This window comes from Paralichthys olivaceus, chromosome 14 (assembly GCF_024713975.1).
Source record: "Paralichthys olivaceus isolate ysfri-2021 chromosome 14, ASM2471397v2, whole genome shotgun sequence".
NCBI classification, from domain to species: domain Eukaryota; kingdom Metazoa; phylum Chordata; class Actinopteri; order Pleuronectiformes; family Paralichthyidae; genus Paralichthys; species Paralichthys olivaceus.
This window is the reverse complement of record NC_091106.1, coordinates 13,674,283-13,693,780: the sequence shown is the minus strand read 5'-3', so window position 1 is coordinate 13,693,780 and position 19,498 is coordinate 13,674,283. Positions and strand designations below refer to the sequence as shown.

General features: G+C 40.6%; 1 protein-coding gene and 1 long non-coding RNA gene across 3 annotated transcripts in view; one reads left to right on the top strand and one right to left on the bottom strand.

Moving 5' to 3' along the window:
- LOC109634756 (uncharacterized) overlaps window positions 1-19,498 on the top strand; it is an 87,673-nt gene that overhangs the window by 23,267 nt on the left and 44,908 nt on the right. The gene's annotated exons all lie outside the window — the stretch shown is intronic.
- LOC109634734 (zinc finger matrin-type protein 4) overlaps window positions 8,411-19,498 on the bottom strand; it is a 50,656-nt gene continuing 39,568 nt past the window's right edge. The window contains exon 7 of the mRNA XM_020095429.2: window positions 8,411-9,907. Coding sequence (XP_019950988.1) covers window positions 9,886-9,907 — 22 coding nt within the window. The 3' untranslated portion in view covers window positions 8,411-9,885. The remainder of the gene's footprint in view (window positions 9,908-19,498) is intronic.

Sequence of the window (19,498 nt, the reverse complement as noted above, 5' to 3'; positions counted from 1 at the left end):
TTGGTGGGCAGGTTTGTTTCAGTGGAACGTTGCCAAAAAATGACTAAATATTTGCATAGAAGAGAACCCTAAAGAAAATTTAAAGACTTATTTCCATTTGATTTCGAGTCATTGCTCGAGTCCAATTTTCATTATTAATTGCCATTATCAGTATCAAGGTTGTTGCTGTTTACTTTACCAATTCTGAAAACAGGTCAGAGGTGGAAGAAGAGGAAATGGCAGGTTTATACCCACAGTCCACATCCAGTGAGTCAGAGTAGGCTTGAAGTGATATAATCTTAATTAGATATATTGGGAAGATCTTGCATGTGTAACATTTGCACTGAGTTGAATAAGAAACATTCTCTTTTTCAAAAATAGGATGTTCAACAGTCGAAGCTGTCTCAATTCTAGCTGAACATTTTATCATTTATTGTACCAACACTAGAAAATTGACAGAATGGAGCATACTTAGAGACATGCGCATATGCACTCAGGCTCCAGAGTGTGGTGTTGATTGACGCTATTCTCTCAAGATGCAATTAAGACTGGAAATGAAGCAGCAGCTTCAAGTTGAAAAATGAACACAGTGGTGAGTATTTCAGATGCAGACTCGTCAAGAAACATGATATTTTTGAATTGTAATTAAGACAACACATCCAAACACACATCTTGCATAATTTATACGATAAAGATTAGTTAGTCGTATGTATCCAGTAGAGTCTGGATTTGTTTCTCAGGAGATTAGACCCATAGAAAATGTTGACTTTGAATTCCATCACAACTTCGATTTTCTTCTTTATATTCACAGACATAAGGCCAATGCTTAGCAGTGGTAACTATTGATTCTTCATTACAAATGAACATGAAGGGCAGTTGGTTGACAGGAATGAAAAAAAGCAGCAGATTAGCTTCCTGTTAGCTTTGACAACCCAATTCCAGCTGCAGACAGGCTGTCTGTGCAGGTCTTTGTGTGCATGGTTACAGATTTGGATCGGTGGTTTGGTGTGTGCTGTGCAGGATGTTGTTGACAGCAGGCGCAGAGGGGGGAAGCATCAGATGTAGCCGTCAGCGGACAGATAGACTTAATGCGTTCTCTGTCCCCCTCCTGAGCTGAGGCCCAGATACATACGGTATTAGGCCAAATGTTGCCTCACTGGCCCAGTTTATGCGTAGCCTAGTTTAGAACAGTGTAGAGATTGTGGGACATCCCTTTCACATCCCTACACACTCCCAATCCCCTTTACATAGAAATGTTGCTCCTACAAAATGGAGCAATAGACCATTTATATCAGACAACTCACAAGTTAAATGTCACGTTTTTAAATTAAGTGTCAACCCGCCTGCAGTTTGTGAAGAGATACCATTTTATTTAAATTGAATGACTGTTTTTGATTGATTTTCCGTGAATGTCTCCAGATGGTGAAATAGATTTGAGGTGTAATGAATCTTTTTGGTTTCCTTCCCACTATAAAACACTATTTGCTAAAACACTCACATAAATCTCTCAAACATAAATGCAAACATATATTTTACATATACACTCACATTTGCAAAACACCCACCTGTAAGTACACACAGTCACACAGACATCTGCTTGGAGTCATTGCACACACACATGCACGCACTCCCCTCTGTACGTTGGTGCCGTCACGGGCGGAAACACCGAACGTGTCGGATCAGAGTTTTAATTAAAACTTCGGCCATGGAGCATGAACAGCAAAATGCTTTTTACCGAAATAGTGTTTGGCACTTGGCAAAGCTCCCTCATTTGGAAAAACAGCAAGAGACAGATTTGGATTATAGCAGAAGCCAAAACTGTGTCTGCCTGAATGGAGCTACAGCTTTGTTGTTTGTAGCCTAAAACAAGGTTAAAAATACTGGAGTAATCTGTCAGGGTTACTCATGGTATAATTTCATTATTATGTAACCACTGGCCTCAGTCACAAAAGCAGAGAGGATGGAAATATACTACAGAGATGTCCATGAACACACTGTTTTAAATTAATAGTATTAATAAAACATTAAAAACTAGTGCTGCTTTAATGTTTTATTTGACCTTGAACTCAGCTGGACTGACACGATCAGGGCTGTTCCAGAAAACCATTGTTTTTATTAGTGACTGGAATTGGCTACATCCATAATTATTTTTAAATACCAAAATATTATTCCCTACAACTTGGAACGCATCAATTTCTTAACTATCAGGAAATTTAACAGCATGTTGTCATTAAGATCAGAAAATAGCTGAACCTGATGACTAACAAATATGCAGTTTATCCTTGTCCGAAACCTTAGAGCAATAAAAAATGAGAAAGCAATTGAAGGCTGACCAGACAGTGAATACCTCCGTCAAGGCTAAAGCTACACCATGTTGCAAGAAAGTGAAACATTTCCTGTATTCAAAATCCAGATGTGCTCCAAAATTGAATGGCCTCTTACAGGGGTCCTTCCCCATCTCTCCACAAAGCTTCATGGAGATCGGTTCTGTAGTTTTTTTGTGTAGTTCTACTAAATAACACACAAACAAATTTAGATAAAAACATAACCTTGGCCATTAAAAGAGTTGACTGAGGTGGACACATCATGTTGAGGATCAAGTGCCGTCTAAAGCAATCAGTCGTCCATAGTCTGGTTCAAATTTGAATAATCTCAACAAAATCTGGAAGAAAGATTTACATCCATTCAGATTGTGACTGTGTGTTAATAAAATAATGTTAGTTTGGGAACTAAGATGCATTCAGTGCTGCATATGCGTCTGCAGCTGCTTGTGTCACCATCCGGCAGCTTGTGATCCACTGCCTCAAATGCCAGCAGGGGCTGTGGGGCTGAATATTGTGATGGCGACAATGATTTCTGACAGCAGAGCTTTGACAGGCTCTGACAATGAACAGTCTGCTGCACGGAGCACAACAGAGTAGTGGAAACTCGCCGCTACTGGGCTGTCTGCGGTCAAATCCCCACTGTTGTGTGACAGTCGGCTTAGGAGTGAGAAGACACAACATGTGACAGGTGAAGTGAGGGAGGCCTAAACTAAATCTTTTGTCTTTCAGTCTCAGAGCTGTGTATTTATGTAACAAGTAGGGAAGAGACAAATTATCGATACGGCAATATTTCAATATACTGTTGCCAAATATCAATGTTTACTTCTTGGTTCATCTCATTTCTGTGATACTGACACGAGATCACAGTAAAAAAATACACAAATCCTTCATCTCCTCTTTGTAAGGTATTTTTTCTCTCGACATACTATTTATTTATTATTATTTTGCAATATATCAATTATTATGTTATATTATGATATATTTTATTTTTATATTATAAATATCGCTGGTTGATGAGTGTGGGACGAGGAACGGTTTACTTTCCATTTTAACACCCATGTAATCAAATCCTGACTGCCTTTGTGAGTGAGTGAGAGGTGCGGCTGACGGTGTTGTGGTGAACGCGTCTGAGCAGAGAATTTCCTGCTGTGTGGTTTAAATGGGAAAAACTCAGGGCAGAGTCTGGACCCAGTTGTGCACATATTCTCTGACGTGTGACATTCAATTCAGTTCGATTTTATTTGTATAGATTTAAGTGGCTCTGACTTTTCACCATCGCTTTTCCTCGTTTGCGTCTGTTACTAAGCAACCAACTGCAGAGTAGTTCACGTTTACACTTGGCTCAGTGTACATTACTGGTCACATGATAAATGATTTCAGGGTCAAAACGTTTTTGCAACATTTCGCTGATGTTCCTTGGCTGAAATATTTAAATTTAACGACACCGGCAGAAACAGGAAGGTTAATTGTAGTTAAAGTTTCGAAAGTTTGACTGATTATATTACTTTATTAAGCTTTATGACACCATTTGATCATTTGTGCTGAAGCAGTTGTGCAAGCAGCAGGTGAAGCTACAGTAAAATACCTGAACAGATTTATATACAGGGATTTGAGTTATAATGTGAAAGCTTGTTTCTCTCTGGATCTTAACAACTCAGACATTTGAAATAACTGTATTTTCAGAAGTGAAAAATGTTCAAAACCACAGGTTTATTCTTTAACAATATGTTTTAACAGCTTGTTATATTTTCTATTGTTTATTGTATGGATAAGATTATTAGTAACAGGCAACTAGGGCCAATATGTATATTTTTATGGCCCCCGGGCTCTGGGCTCAGCCCCAGATGTTTTACTGTGCAGCTGACGCCCCTGGTAACAAGACAGAAAGGGAAACTGCTATGCTTATTGTCTCTTTATTCTTTGTGATCATTATAAGAGGGTTTTTGTGTTTTCCAAATGAATATCTCTCTTTATCCACTCTGGTGTAACCTTCTCCATCACACACAAGTTGTTGTTGTTCTACAAAATGAAAGCACAATTGAATCAAAGAGAAGTTTAGAGATTTGAACAGCCTGTGTTGTTTCTTCCCTGAAAGTCGTTCGTGTTTGTTCATTTACCAGCTGTAAGAGGGGTGAGTCAGTATTTACAAGGGCCTCATACTCATTTAGAGACCGTGCTGAACAGTATGAAATCATCACAACTCACTATCTCCTGTGGAAGAGATTTTGCTTTGTGCGACCCCTGTGCCCCCTTACGTCCTTTTTAAAATGTCAGCTGAAGATGAATCTCCTCACTGACATTTTCAACAAATGCTTCTCATAATGATGCGGTTGTACGAGGGTCACACACAGAAAACTGTTACATCCAATCTACCTGCTCTCTTGGTACAATTACTGTGATTTACTAATATATCCTTCGTGTGTTTTTGGGATGATTACACAATCACTTATCACAGCTAATTCGGTGTGAACTCCACACTGAGGCTGAGCCACGCGAACATTTCAGAAGAATGAGTTCAAGAAGCCCAGTTGTGAACTGCACCTCCTGTAGAGAGATTACCTTTTCAGAAACGCATCCCAGCAGAACGTGGGGTTACAGTGATAGGGTCATGAATATGGATGAGCCAAGATATCATGCCCTACTGTGGGCTAAGTGGAGCGGTGGCCTAGTATCCTCACACCCACTGACTGAGTGAGCAGAGGTTGAAAGGCGCGGTGGAAATGACATAATACTAGCTTTAATGTTTTATTTAGCTCATCTCCTGTTGACTACAGTGGCCCATTGAGAGTGCACAGCATCTCCTGTTGGCACTGATTTCCTCTCCCCCCTGCTGCTCTCTCTTCCCTCTCCCACTTTGTTTTTTTTATGCATTTACCATACATCGATATGAGGTGTGAACCTGTAGGTCGGTGATAGTGGTTGTGAGTCACATCCTGCAGCAAACGGAAAGACAGAAACGTCAACATCTGATTTCTTTTTTTATTTTCATCACCAAAACAGTAGGCTACTAAAACTAATATTCTTTAATCTTCAACAATTTGCATACTTGCCGATGCCCAGTCCAGCATTTTCTGCAGAATCTGGGGCATTTCTGATGCTGGCTGCTGTTGGACTGTCTCTAGTTTCCACTCAAGGAAATTACAGGAAAGCAGATAAACATTTTGCTCCATTGCGGAGATCTCATGCTGCTCAGTGTAACTGTGCTCATGTTGGAAGTTAGTGGGTTATTATCCTCATTTATTTCAGCAAGATGGTAGGGAAGGTGTGCATGTGTGTGTCTGTGTGCGCATGTGTTTCTGTGACTTTCTGCCTCACTTTCATTATCAAGCAGAAACACCAGTGTTCCAGAGGAAACTGAAGTTTGGAGTTCTGCTTTTTACATTCAACGCAAGTCTCCAGGTCAACACAGGGTTCACAGAACAACACACACTTCTATCTAAGTGAGGATGCTCATACACACAAAACATTCCCTAGCACATTACCCAAACCCTAACCATTCAAACTAAATCCTTAACCTAATTCTAACACTAACTCTAAAACCAAGTCTTCAAACAGTCCATTCAAACAGTGAGGACTGGTCAAAATGTCCTCACTCTCCATGGTCTATGCTTGGAATGGTCCTCACTAAGGTATAAGTACAGGAACAGACACACACACACAGATCAGTTCACACCTCAGCACTCTTTGCTTTTCACATGCCTCCTACTTTTCTGTATGAATTAGTGATGAGTTGTCACCATGGTGAAGGTCTGTATTACGTGTGTGTATGAAACACTCCAGTGCTCTCCAGCTTTACTCTATGTGAGTTGTGAACCTGTAGGTTGGTGATAGTGATTTTGAGTCGAAGCCTGAGGCAACAGCCAGAAAGAAACATCAGATACTTGAGTGTTTTAGCTTGTTACAAATATACCAGTGCTGGTAGTTATGTTATTTAGAAACATCACATAGACTGTGCATTACAAATTGACAAGTAAATCAAATTTCTAATAAAATCTTCATTAAATTTGAATAATGAAGGGTTTTTATACTCTCTCTATTTCTCCTAAAGCATGTTGTACACTGCAATTTTAAAAGTTCTAACACTGAACAAGTGAACTGCCCACGATCGAAAACTCAAGCTCATGATTTATCTTCTCTGAGGTCCGTTCTTCAAGCCTCGTCCAGACTTTTCACATTGCACGAAGCCGTCAGCCCCTCCAGTCTGTTTCGATTATTGTCTTAGAAGAAGTTTTCTTTCACTATGCTAATAAGAGAGAAATGCACAGCCCCTGATAGGCGGAGGAGGAAATGTGAAACTTGCAGGTATTCTGTTGGACCTTTGTTTTTGGTCCATATGACGTGTCATGTTGCTGTGTCCTAGTTTCACTTTGACCAGGTTTTACACTTTCATCAGGCGCTGTGAAAAAAAGAAAGTGCCAAGTTGTGCCATCGTCAGATGGCCAATCAGGAGCATCTGATCACTCCTTGTTCCCCCCTGTGCACTGCACGACAATCAACACAACAAAGCTGACATGAGTCATACCAGAGATCTGGTCCAAAACGGTCTCAAATTGTGCAGTGTATGCACACGCAGCTTAACTTGTAACTATTTTCATACACTGCAAAGCCAATGTATGATATTATCAGTTTATCATGGTCATCTGCTGTGATTCATCTTGTTTTATTATGAATTTAATCAATAGGTGACTGTTAAAACATCCAGCTCACATTCAATAGTGGCACATGTCAGGTAATACGTCTGCTTGTGAAGCTTAATATTATATATTTTAAGTGTTCTGACATCAGTAATGCATTATGGGCACTTTTCATGAAAATGGTTAATTTAGATATTATAAATATCATTTGAAATAAAAAAGTACCACTATCAGATTTATTTTTAAACTCTCAAATATCAGAATGGATATTGATCCTATAGATTGTCTCTTTGTTACCAGAAACCAGTTTTTTAAATTCTGTAATACATTTCACAGTTTGTACCCTCAGTATCCCTTTTTATTTGTCCTGTCACTTCTAAACTATTTATGTGTAGTAAAAGATAATCACTGCCATTAAAAGCAAATTCCACACTTTATCTACACGGTGATGCAAACACACAGACAAAGAAACACACAGGTCTGGATTTTTGCAAGAGAAAATAGATATAGTTGTCATCTTGGTTGTATTCATCATCAGGTGTGTTTACAAATGTGCTCACAGTACACAGCTCACAGCGAGGCTCCCACTGCCAGTGCAGCTGACAGTCTTACATATACAGACACCCACCCACAAGCATCGTATCACACAATTCCTGCCCATAGATACATCTCTGTCATATATTACGTAACATCTGCTAAAATATGTGACTCATGGCGCACTCATCCCCTGACTGTGATATCAACACACACAGACACCGCTTTTATTGTGAATGCACCAGTGCTGGAGAGAGTCCATGTAATTAGTCATCAAAAACAGTCATGATGCAAAGCGAAAATGCAAAACGACTCCTTGTTTAAAGATTTTTTTCTTCTTCATGGCATTACTGACGACTGAGGGGTTGGTCATTTTGAGATGTCTTGTTTAAACCCAACAGTCTGCAGTCCTGTCGCTGGTTTTGCTTTCTCATGAATCCGCTGGCAAACCAGTCACATGGGAGGTTCCTCTGAGCAGACGATCTTTGTGGTGATGGTGGTCGTCTTGATGAAAACAGTTGTGTCCGTGATCACTCGCTTTATTTCCACTGACGCTCATCCATTCAAAACATGGCCCACCCTCCAATAGACATTCTCATTTTTAGTGCCAACATATTTGTATTTTTCAATATAAATATCCATAAGAAGTTCCCTTTTCTACAATAGCTCAGTGCAGATAAACACTATATAAATACAAAACTTCTTCTGAAAACACAAACTTTGCCTGCCGCCACTGCTTATTTACACAAACCACTCTTTTTTTTTTTTTTGCTTTGTAAAACAATTTCACTTCAAAACACATTGTTATGGTTGGTATAACTACAGTGCGATTGCATAAAAAAACAATTACTCATCCAAATGTCTGCAGAGGAAAAAAACGGTTTCTAATCAGGTCATTTGTAGTTCAGTCTCTTAACCGTGAAATGAACAAGGCAAAAAATAAAACCATTTTTTAATGTGTTCATAGAGGAAGAAAAAAAAAACAGAGCTTGAACCAATAAGAGCTGACAGAGCATAGCTTAGCATTGAGTGCTGTGTTTCTCAGTCTATGTAGAGAAATGCAGCTCAGGGCCAATCTGACTGCCAGCTCAGGATACTGGAGCGTATCTCCTCTCGAAACGTCTTGCACTGCTACAAACCATTGTTAAAACTCACTTCACAGACGCTCTGACTCTACAGATGGAGGCCTTTAAAACAGCGGTGACTGGTCTAATTTCTAGGCATCAAAAGGTTTCATTTTTTTTTTTTGATTAATAAATTAGAAGTTGAAAAGAAGCCTCTCCAGGACTAGGAGATGACCTCTTTGTTCATGTGCAGAGATACATTACCAAGCTATCTCTAGAATGCAGTGCTGTTGCCAAAACACGCTAGCAGTAGGATTTTAAAAAGGCAAGTAAACGCAAAGTTGTAGATTTAGCATGCACTGAATCACACCCCAGATTTATTGTTTGTTTTCTGCTACATGGAATGGAGTATTTTGTTTTCTTCTCAGGCTATTGCAACAGAAAAATAAAAAAAAATCGTATCTACACGTCGCCCATCTCAACAGAGAGGCACTAATGTCACCTTTGAACTGCATCTGACATCAGTATTCAGTGCCGTGGGAATGTTTTCAACTGTACATGATTGACAAGGAAGTCCACTTCAGCGCATGAGCTAAAAAGTCTTTGTGCTGCTTTTCTCCAGGGACGTCTGCACCGCAACCGAGCCACACAGGTTTATTTGGAACATGAAAAGATGGATTAAAAAAAAAAAAAAAAAAGAGTGACGCTACTTTTACAGATAAAACCAAAAATACTTTATGCAACCTGTAATGTCTGAGGTCATTGGGGCTTTTCTTGTCCTTGGATTCAAACGTCTGGGCCTGAGTTGGTCTCAAGTGGTCTGAGAGTAAGCCATACGTGCATCATCATCAGCGCCGCTGTGTAGGAAATGCATGTAAAACAGACTAGTGGCTGTGTTGAGACGTGGATCACTCTCGGAGCACTTTGGGAACGTTTAGTTACAGAGTTGGTGTAACTGCTGCTTTATGACGATCATTGTAATGGTTATCACCGCTCTGGGCAACGCACCGACATCAGTTGAATTGGTAGGATTGTGGTTCACAAAGGAGTTTCATGGGAGCCGCAGCTCCTCTGTTGGCCGTGGCTGTCGTGTCTAGAACTCATATCAAACACTTGGGTGCTGAATAAATCTCAGAGATATATCTTTAGATCAAAGGTAGAAATAAACACACAATGACCCGCAGATGCAGGCATGGATGCTTATGATACCCACACACACACTTACAAACACACACACATACACTGAAGTTACCCGGCACTACTTTCTCGGACATGAAATCTGAATTTGTTTATTCCGGTAATCTCTGTCTTCATCTCTCTTTGTTTTCCGAGTGTCCTGTCACGGTGGCTTTACTGCTGGTGTTGCTTCAGGCTGAAAACAAAACACAGGAAGAAGTTTGTTAGTCTTGTTCTGTCTCTGACACAGACAGATCTTACAAGACATGGCTCTTTAACCACAGGAAACATTAGGTCCACAGGGGATGCGCTCAGTCGCTAGTCTATCCTCGGTAAGAAATCTCATTTACCTGTAAACCCACGTCACAAGCCTAGTACTGTAGCGAGTAAAATAAACAGTCTATATTGGTAATGTAACAAATCAAACAGCACTGTAATCCCACATTGCTTGTATCCCTCTGCCGCACTGAAAACAACTCCATCTCACTGGGAACGACAGCTCTACTGTATGAGAAGCATTATCCAATAATCCCATTTCACAATGTTCTCATAATTGCAGCCGTCTATTATATCTTCTATCTGGCTGCTGCCCAAATTAAAATGAACCAGAAAGATTGATGCGTATACCCCCGTGTTTAAGGTGCAATAATTACTGTGGATCTGGGCTTTATCTTGAGCTATGCTGTTTTTTATCATGACGCCAGTTGCTGCGGCTGCATTCTGTCGCTTTATCACCGTGAAACAAAGCAACTGCACACGCAAACGCACCATATTTAATTAAAACAAAGAGATAAGATGGATTCAAGCTCATGCTAAGCTACAGCCACCAAATAGCATGCGCAACGGAGGTTGTGTTTGCGCCCCTGTTTGTTTTATTACTTGAAAACTACCAAACAGATTTCGATGAAACTTGGTAGAAGGATGGGACATGGGTCAAGAAAGAACCTGTTAAATGTTGTCATGGATTCAGACAGTCATGGAGATTTGTTAAAAACATTTTCACTGATTTCCTATAGGGATTAATTCATGGCTATTGCTGAGAGTTTGTGCAATTTGGTGATTCATTTTCCCTTTGCCAGTAGAGGAGTTTGCCTCTTCTTTTTCCCCCGGTGAGTCGTTTTGGACGTGACAAACATTCTGGAAACTAAGAAGCTCTCACTTGCCGTCTTGCCCACATTTTGCACGACATGTAGAATGTATCACTGTTATGCCTTGTTCCCAAGATGAAACAAAAACAGTAAGTACACAATCGTTCATCCCTATGTGCCAACGTCTGGAAGTTATATGTACATCGTGCAGAAAACGCTCAGCGGCCAGGTCTAGATTTTCAGAATAAAGGAGAAGAAATTAACACGTTCACCTAGGTGTCATGTTTCCATCACTGCTTATCAGAGCTGGAGTCGATAAAACCAGAGTCCACTGCAGAGTCATTTGACCTGGGGGGTGAATGTAGATCGTATCCGTTCACATTGCAGACAAAAGGCAGATGGTGGTGGGTTATTTGACCAGTGGAGAAGGGTTGAAGGGGACTGTTGGGCTTTGGAGGTATGACACATTAAGGTTACAAGATAAAACTCATGAGTAATTCTGCAGTTGATCTTTGTGTTACTGAAAAGAAAATATCAAATTAGTATTCACAGTTGGTCTCACTTATATAATTGCCCAAATGTCACAAAAGAAATTCCCAAAACTTGCAGCTGGTAAAACAATACCTTTTTAATCTTGGCAGCTTTGTGCATAATTGCTCTTCTTGTCAGATTAAGGTTTTGTTTTATGAAGTACTTTCTAAATGTGCTCTTCCTGCTGTTACTTTAGTTAGGGACAAAAAGAAAAACCAGGCACACATAAAGTGAGAACATGTTTGTCTTCATACTGGCCATCGGAAACACATTCTCAAAACATCACAACAAATTCCACCATGTTCATCTTTCTCCTTGTTTAAATGTCACCGTGTCCTAATTGGAGGGTTGCCACACACACTGAGACACAGTCAGAGGAAGAGGGGGGGGACACAGGCACTATAGCTGTCAGCACCTATCGCAGTAATGGCTGTTAAAACAATGGCCTCTACACCCTGTCTGCTCTGTCAGGACGAATCTGGCACTCCGCAGTGGTGAGGTAGTGAGTGTGGTGCTCTGGGAGTGGACAGGTAGCAGTGAGGACGGAGGGAAGAGCAGCAAGAGGAGAGGGACAGAGAGAAAACTGTGAGGTGGAAAGAGGCGTTAAAGATAGAAATCCAATTGTTATACAGACATCCCACTGAGCTCTGTTAGGTGCCCCCCTCGCTTTGTTACTTTCGTTTGTTTTCACCAGTGACTGTGTGTATGTCACATCTGAATCTGTGACACCTGTGACATCACTTTTTAAAACATACCTTTAAAAACCCTTTTGTTAATCCTAGCACATTGTATGACCTACATCATGCCTTGTCTGTTTTATTACTTTATTGTTGGTTTATTTTAGTCCATTATTTGTCTTTTTTATCTACTCGCTGTTCTTATTTGCTTTAGCTCTGAAATATTCTATTCCTGTTTCAAACATGTAAAGACCTTTTGAAAAGTGCTGTAAATAAAGTTTGTTATTTTCATATAAAGATAGAGAATATGACAGCCTCCTAAATTGAAGCAAAAACATCTCAATTGCCCCCTGGTGGCTGGCTGCATGTTAGCAGATGGGACATGGACCAAACTAAAAAAGTTTTAGTATACTTAAAGTACATTTTCCCTAAAGATGGCATCTGTGATTTTACGTAGCTCTTATAACGTTGATGTATTAACAGGGTGAGACGCCATGATTAGCAGCTTAACTTACGATTGGTTGGGTGGGTACATCGGCAGGACTTTGACACTGTGGCTTCGCCACGATAGCAACTATACAGATTCTGGCTGCGTATTACATCATCAGTGCATTATCCACAAAAGTTTGGCTTAATGTTTTTCAGAATCGGTGGATGTGGAGACGTTGCATTATCCATGTTTGTTGACAGTCATTGGTTCACACTGAACCAAACAAGCATTACGTTTGAGGAGCTTTGGATGGAAAATGACTTTGTAGATGAAGAGATTATTACATCAAGGTTGTTGCTGAGCAATTTTCTGTCTTTTGACAAATTAATTAATTGAGTAAATGTTTCCAACTGACCATAGTAATCCGTCTGAACTGTCCCCCGATTGGGCTGTTTCTATGGAAACAACACAGTACAAAGAATTATGGGACATTTGTGAGTGTAGCGAGCAAGCGCTGCATACTATTTTCTTTAGTTTTACATGCATGTTGAAGCCCAGTACTTTCCTCACACTAAACTGGAATATCAGCACCGCACATAGTCACACATATTGCTATTATTAGCACATGCATTGTTCTGTTAACAATTGCAGCAGGTCCTTGACGTAGGAGGTAAAAGATGATGAAGAGTAGAATGAGGGCAAGAAAGGTGGAAGAGCCAAGGAAAGTGGAGAGCAGGGAAGTAGAAGGTGAGACCGAAGTAGCGGTGAAAAAAAGGTCATTGTCTGTGAGTGAAGGGAGTTGTTAATACACTAATCCAATAATCTGTCCCAGCGCCACACGTGGGACACTAGATGTTCGAGGAGGAGAATGTGTGTGAGGGCAGAGAGTGAGAGAGTGTTGGCGAGGATGTGAAGGTCACCTTGGAATGCTGAGTGTGTGTGCAAGGTAAACGTAGTCTGGCAGTAGCAGTTGCAAAAGGAGCCAAGTTATGAGTCATGATTTAGGCATGGACCCCCCCCCCACACCACCACCACCACCACCACCACCACACCTTATTAACATCAGAGGCAGTGACGCTCGGGGCTGTGTGTTTGCGCGTGTGTGTGGAAAGAGACACAAAATGTGTTTGTGTGATTAGGTTTTTTTGGGCAGAAGGTGTGAGCGAAGACAAGGACAAGTGCCTGGGGGAAATGATGGCAGCCTACGGTGTGTGTGTGTGTGTGTGTGTGTGTGTGTGTGTGTGTGCGTGTGCGTGTGTGTGTGTGTGTGTGTGTGAGAGAACCAGTGACCGTCCTGAAATAACCTTTTATTATAGCCTTAAGCAGGGAGAGGATACACATATTTAGACCTTGACACACACTCGCTGCTCTATCAGCAGGTCGATGGCTCAACCATTTGCATTCATTTACTTTACACTAAAGCACTGTAATCTCTAACACTCGTTGCCACCCTCCCTCATCCTCCGTGCGCCCCCCCTCTTAAATGTGCATTAGTTTGTTTTGTATGTGTCCATGTGATACGGATGCTGAATAATTACCAGGGTGACTAGGCTAAATGGATTGTCCCCGACCTCGCCATTATACCCTTGGGGCCTGCACTAGCATCAGCATCAACATCACACACTCATACACAAGCACAAACAAAGGCAGGCCCGAGGTCGGACTTCAACAACGAAGAAAAAAAAAAAGAAGCACCCAGAGAGCAAAGGGCCACACGATCCTTGTGAGCGATGAGAACATGAATAATATTATACGGCTAGTTAAAGCCACGCAGAGTCATTGGTCAGAGATACAACCGTGCTGACACTTCCCATCAAGTAATATGTGCTTTACTGTTTGCTTTGTTTTCTCTTTTGGACTCCAAGGAGCTAATTAGGCTCTTTATTTTAATGCATGTATACTTGGACAAAAACCTTTCAGGCAGAATACATTTGCTGGTAATTGTTGAATAAAAGCCGTCATCGCCTTGAGGTTATTCTACACTGTGGCTGGGCGGGCTCTTTTACATCACTTTTTCAGGTTCAGACCACTGGATATTAATAATAATAAACACAGTGTTGGAGCAGGCAGAGAAGGATCTATATAATGGAGCCTGGCTGATGAATCACTGATATTATTGGCATGCTGATATACAGATATATGGAGGGCGATTGCAGTACATAAATGTTATTGACGGGGTGAGGTACGTTTTAAAAAATGTGCTGCACAGTCGCTCTATTGTTGCTGTTACGGTCAGTTTTGATGAAGACTTTGTTGAACCATTAACACGTCCTTGTGAAAACTCAATAAATAGATTTGAGGGTTTGCTTTCAAGAAAAACAATATATTGTTTATATATGCCACCAGGCAAATGTTTCAGAACAACTTCATTGACCAATTGTCACTTAACTTGATGCTTTTTAAAGTTTATTCTGAAATTTACAATTGAAGATTTTTATTATGTTTTCCCAAGTGTTCATTCATCTGGTAAGTTTGATTATAAGTAGTTATTTGATCTGAGACAGACTCATGATAGTTTAAGGATGTTTATATGCAAGACTTTGCTACTGCGGCTCCATCCATCCTGCAGACTCTGGCTCCAAATGTGCAAATGGCAGCGTTCGTATCAGGGATAATTTGGCTTTAGTTCTGGATAGTGGGAGGAGGTGGACACGTGTCGTCCGTCTTTATATACGATCTACAATACTACACCAACACAATGGGGTTTACTGTCAGTGCAACAATAGAGCTATGTGATATAACAAAATGTCATGTATTTATACAGGTCATTTCATATCCAAACAAATATATGAAATTGCTTATTTTCTTTAAATTCAATAAATAACAGTTTATGGAAAAAACCCTATGGAGGCCAATGTCTTATTACATTTTGATTTATATACCTTCTGTGTGTATATATAATGATGTGGGGACCAGTCTGTGATCTGAATCTGTTAGGTACGGTTTTCTGGTATAAAGCTATTCATACTAAAATCCCCATGTGGATGCGAGAGTCGTCTAAATGAGTCAGCTCCTTTCTGTCTCACGTTCACTCACCTTCATCTTTGTTTTTGTTGCCTTCCCTTAAATTTTCCATCTACAACCTTACCATGTAAAACAAGTCATTAGTTTTCATGAACACGAGCCAGGTACCAACATGGGAATGTAATGTTAGTCAGTCTGCAGCTCCTGTCTGCTGGCCAGCTAAGTGCACTGGCTTAATTGCAGCATACAGTAAACTGTAAACATCTTCTGCCAAGTTTATGCAGTTATATCTGTGCTGTTATCATCCTGTACAGCTCCAATTACAGCAGCCAGTCGACTGTGTGAAGTCTGTTTGAAATGACCCGCAGCTGACTGTGTATGAAGCAGATGCACGGTATAGATAAGGGAAGCTGGCCGCCAGATGCATCCAGCTGTTTAAAGAACAGAGAAATCTGTTGTTGTTTTATGTTGACACATTCCTAATGCCAAGCAACACACACACGCACACTCTTTTCATGGACATTTCTTCGGTGAGAGCTAATCCCCAGCCGCTGTCAGCCGTGCCTCAGTCTCCTCCAGAAAGCTCCTTACACAAGCCAAAGCTCATCCTGAGTGTGAAAGTACACTCGTAAAACACACACAAAAATACATATGAACACACACACCAAGTTAGGGTGGAAGATGCTACGTCACTTTTCCTAAGCAGCATCCACCCTGTAACAACCCAGAGATTTAAATAATCTTCATAACCTCTTCTTCCATAAGTACTCACACACATTTCTACTTTTATGCACATTAACATACAAGCAACTATATATGAGTTAGTACATGCTCTTACTTTTAAACTTGGAGGAACGAGCAGTTTTTCTATTTCTAGAAAGTGATTTTTCCACTTTGGAACTGTTCTTTAGTCTCATATTTGTGATGCAGTGATACTGTGTGTGTGTTGTTGATCCACTTGCATGTCAGTAGAATAGTGACATGTGCTTATGATGTCCACATACTACTACAATGTGCCAAAGGATGAAATATAATGCACGTTGTGGTACGAATAGGTGGAGTGTATGCATGTGAGAGAGAGATAGTCTTTTACAAACACTCATGTATTATGTTTCACCTGAGTGACTGGGTGAAGGCAGAGGAAATGAGGTCGATGAGATGGAACCTTTGTTCTTGTTCTGTTTCCCAGAGGATCGATACCACAGCGCAACTGAGCTGGCAAAGCTTTACTTCCAGAACCAGTGTTCATTCACACACTTCACATCCGCTGTGAGTCTGCGAGCTCTCAGGGCAGCGCACTGTAAAACCGCTCGTGCTGTGAGGGCTCTCTCGTGGACTTTTTCACACCTAACGCACAAAGTCTGTATGCAATCCTGCAGACGCTGCTTCAGGGAGATAACCACAATCCTTAATACTGCAGTATTGAAATAAAGAATAGGAAGTTCCACGTTTAGTCAAGCAAATGATAAAAATACTATTCTGCTAGTATACTACATATAAACATGAATACATATGTATATATAACTAGATTTTAAACATGAGTCTTACATCATTAGTCACAGAAATGCTTCAGCACTTATTCCCAGTATACTGTATGAAAGTGTAGCTATTTTCTGTTTATCTTTCAAAAAAACGTGTTTATTGAAAATACGATTTCAGAAAACCAATAGTGGTAACATCTGAGAAAAAAAAGTCAACATCAGAATAATAACATTTGCATTCTGCATTGGTGTGGCTGTCGAGATATTTTCCAACTCATACCTCACAACTATTTTATGATATATTATTTTATTCTATAATGCATCATAAGGTTGTTCACCTTATCTGAACTTAAGAAAAAAAGGATTCTTTTAAGGTGTCGCCAACAACACATCAGTTTCTGTCCTCTCCCTGTGAAAATCCCTGTGCACACGTCACTGCTCTGACATAAGAGTGAAGCACACTTCAGCACCACACTTCTTTCACTTCGGACCACTACCCGTAACCCTGAGTAAACAGGTCGAGGGGGGACTTCCTTTTATTCTCTTCACAGATCTCTCTCTAACACCTCCTTGCACCTCTGCGCCTGTCCCTCACAGTCCTCCCTCCATCCATCAATCCGTCCTCTGCATCCTGAGCAGCACAGCCCTGCAGCTGTCAGCAACACTGGCCTCACCTCAGCTGCCTCTTCACATCTGCTCTTCATCTCTCTGGTTCTTCCTCTGGACAATGTGAGGATGGTTTTCTCTCTGGTGTTGTTTTGTTTTCGCTTTCTCCTGCTTTCTGTCTCAAATACATCCTGTGTCTACATGCACTACTACATCTCGTCGTGCCCGTCTGTTTGTCCTTATCGATTGTATCCCAGTCTATCTCTGGCCATTTGTGCCTCTTTCTTAAACTCTATATGTCTCCCTGTCTCTCTGCATCTCACTTCCCATCTGTCTCTCTGTCTGTGGTGTATACAGCACTGTCTCTTGTGTCTATTAGTCTTGCTTACTCTGACCTCAGTGTGTCTGCCCTCTTTTCCGCTCTGTGACAGTAAAACTAACAGAAGGGGGAGATTTGTGAGCCTCCAGTTTTCCCTTGGTTTACAGCTTGTGTGCAGAGATGTTCTAAAATTACACTGATGCACTGATCCAAGCTGACACAGAATAAGTGAATTCCAATGGAAATTGCCTCGGACACTGCAAACATCAATTCTGTGACCTTAAGTTTCACCTAGAAATGGAATATAACATAATGATGGAGTTACATATGGAACCTCCACCTGCCAGATTCTGTGGAAAGAAATCAGCATCCAGGACCTTTTATTATCAAGCCACCTTCCATTTATCTTGCACTGACATAAGCTGTTACCTCCGCACCTCTACAGACGCACTAAAGCTTTCTGAAGAGAATGATACCACTCTCACTCACTAAATGTTCCCTTCAGTGAATTACAGTGTGCCCTAACCACACTCTCACCTCTGTGCCTCATCTCCAGCTTTAGTGCCAGTCATGTACATACATTTTATTTGTTAGTTTATATCTGTAATGTATCTGAAGTTATTTAGTGGCACAAATCAAAACACCTTTAAAACTAGATCTGCCGATATAAATCACCTGATTTATCCTTGTTCAGTAGGATTGTCGTCCAGTGAGCTTAGTGCAGTGATCTGACTTATTTTAAGATACAGACCCTAACTTCTAAAAGTTTGGAAATCTCAACAAATAATGAGTCTTGATACTTTTCTCGTCATGAATGGTGTGCACGCACACGTACAAAATCTTTAGCTGAACTTGGTGGGATTATTTCATGGGTAGTTATCTCCAGATGTCTAAACAAATAATAATCTGCAGAGACAATCCACAGCTTATATTGACCAGAACATCTTTTCCCCATCACATATCATCATATGATAAGCAAAATGGGAGCTTTTGCAACCAATAACATTAGAGACACGATCTGCAGCTTAGCTTGACCAATCATTCGTCATTATGTGGTATAAATGACATCACTATGACATTATTATTCCTATCAATATTTCCTGCGGTATATACAGCACAAGCAAAGTCTGCATCACCCTTCCCATGATTTTTAATTTACTTTCTGTTTTTGTCTCCTCCTCCTTCCCTCTCTGCATTTCTCATCCTTGTTGTTGCTGTTGTGTTTTTCACAATACACCCACCACTCTCTGTCTCAGAGTTAACTTGTTTGCAGAAGTTCGGTGTGTGTGTGTGCAGCCCTGACAAGTTTTGCTCCAGGGTGGATAAATACGACTGTTTCAGCTGAGGAGACACAACTCTTAAAAAAAGACAAAAAGGGAACAAGAAACAGCCTCGGCAACACAATTACATCCTCAAGCAGCCTTTTATCAGACTCTCCATAACACACTTAATTTCCCTTATGTCACTTTAAATAGAAAGAGACTAATACATGCACAGTATAGACACACACAGACACACATGACTACTCTGCCTGTAACCATGCTCACAGCCACCCCATTGTAAATGCATGAAATGTAATGGGTCCATCACACTTTCTTCCTGCTGGTGGAAACATTGGCTGTGATTACATTCTTTAAACTCAGTGGTGAAAATGTCCAAACCTGATTGTGCTCTATAATAAATAACCCTGT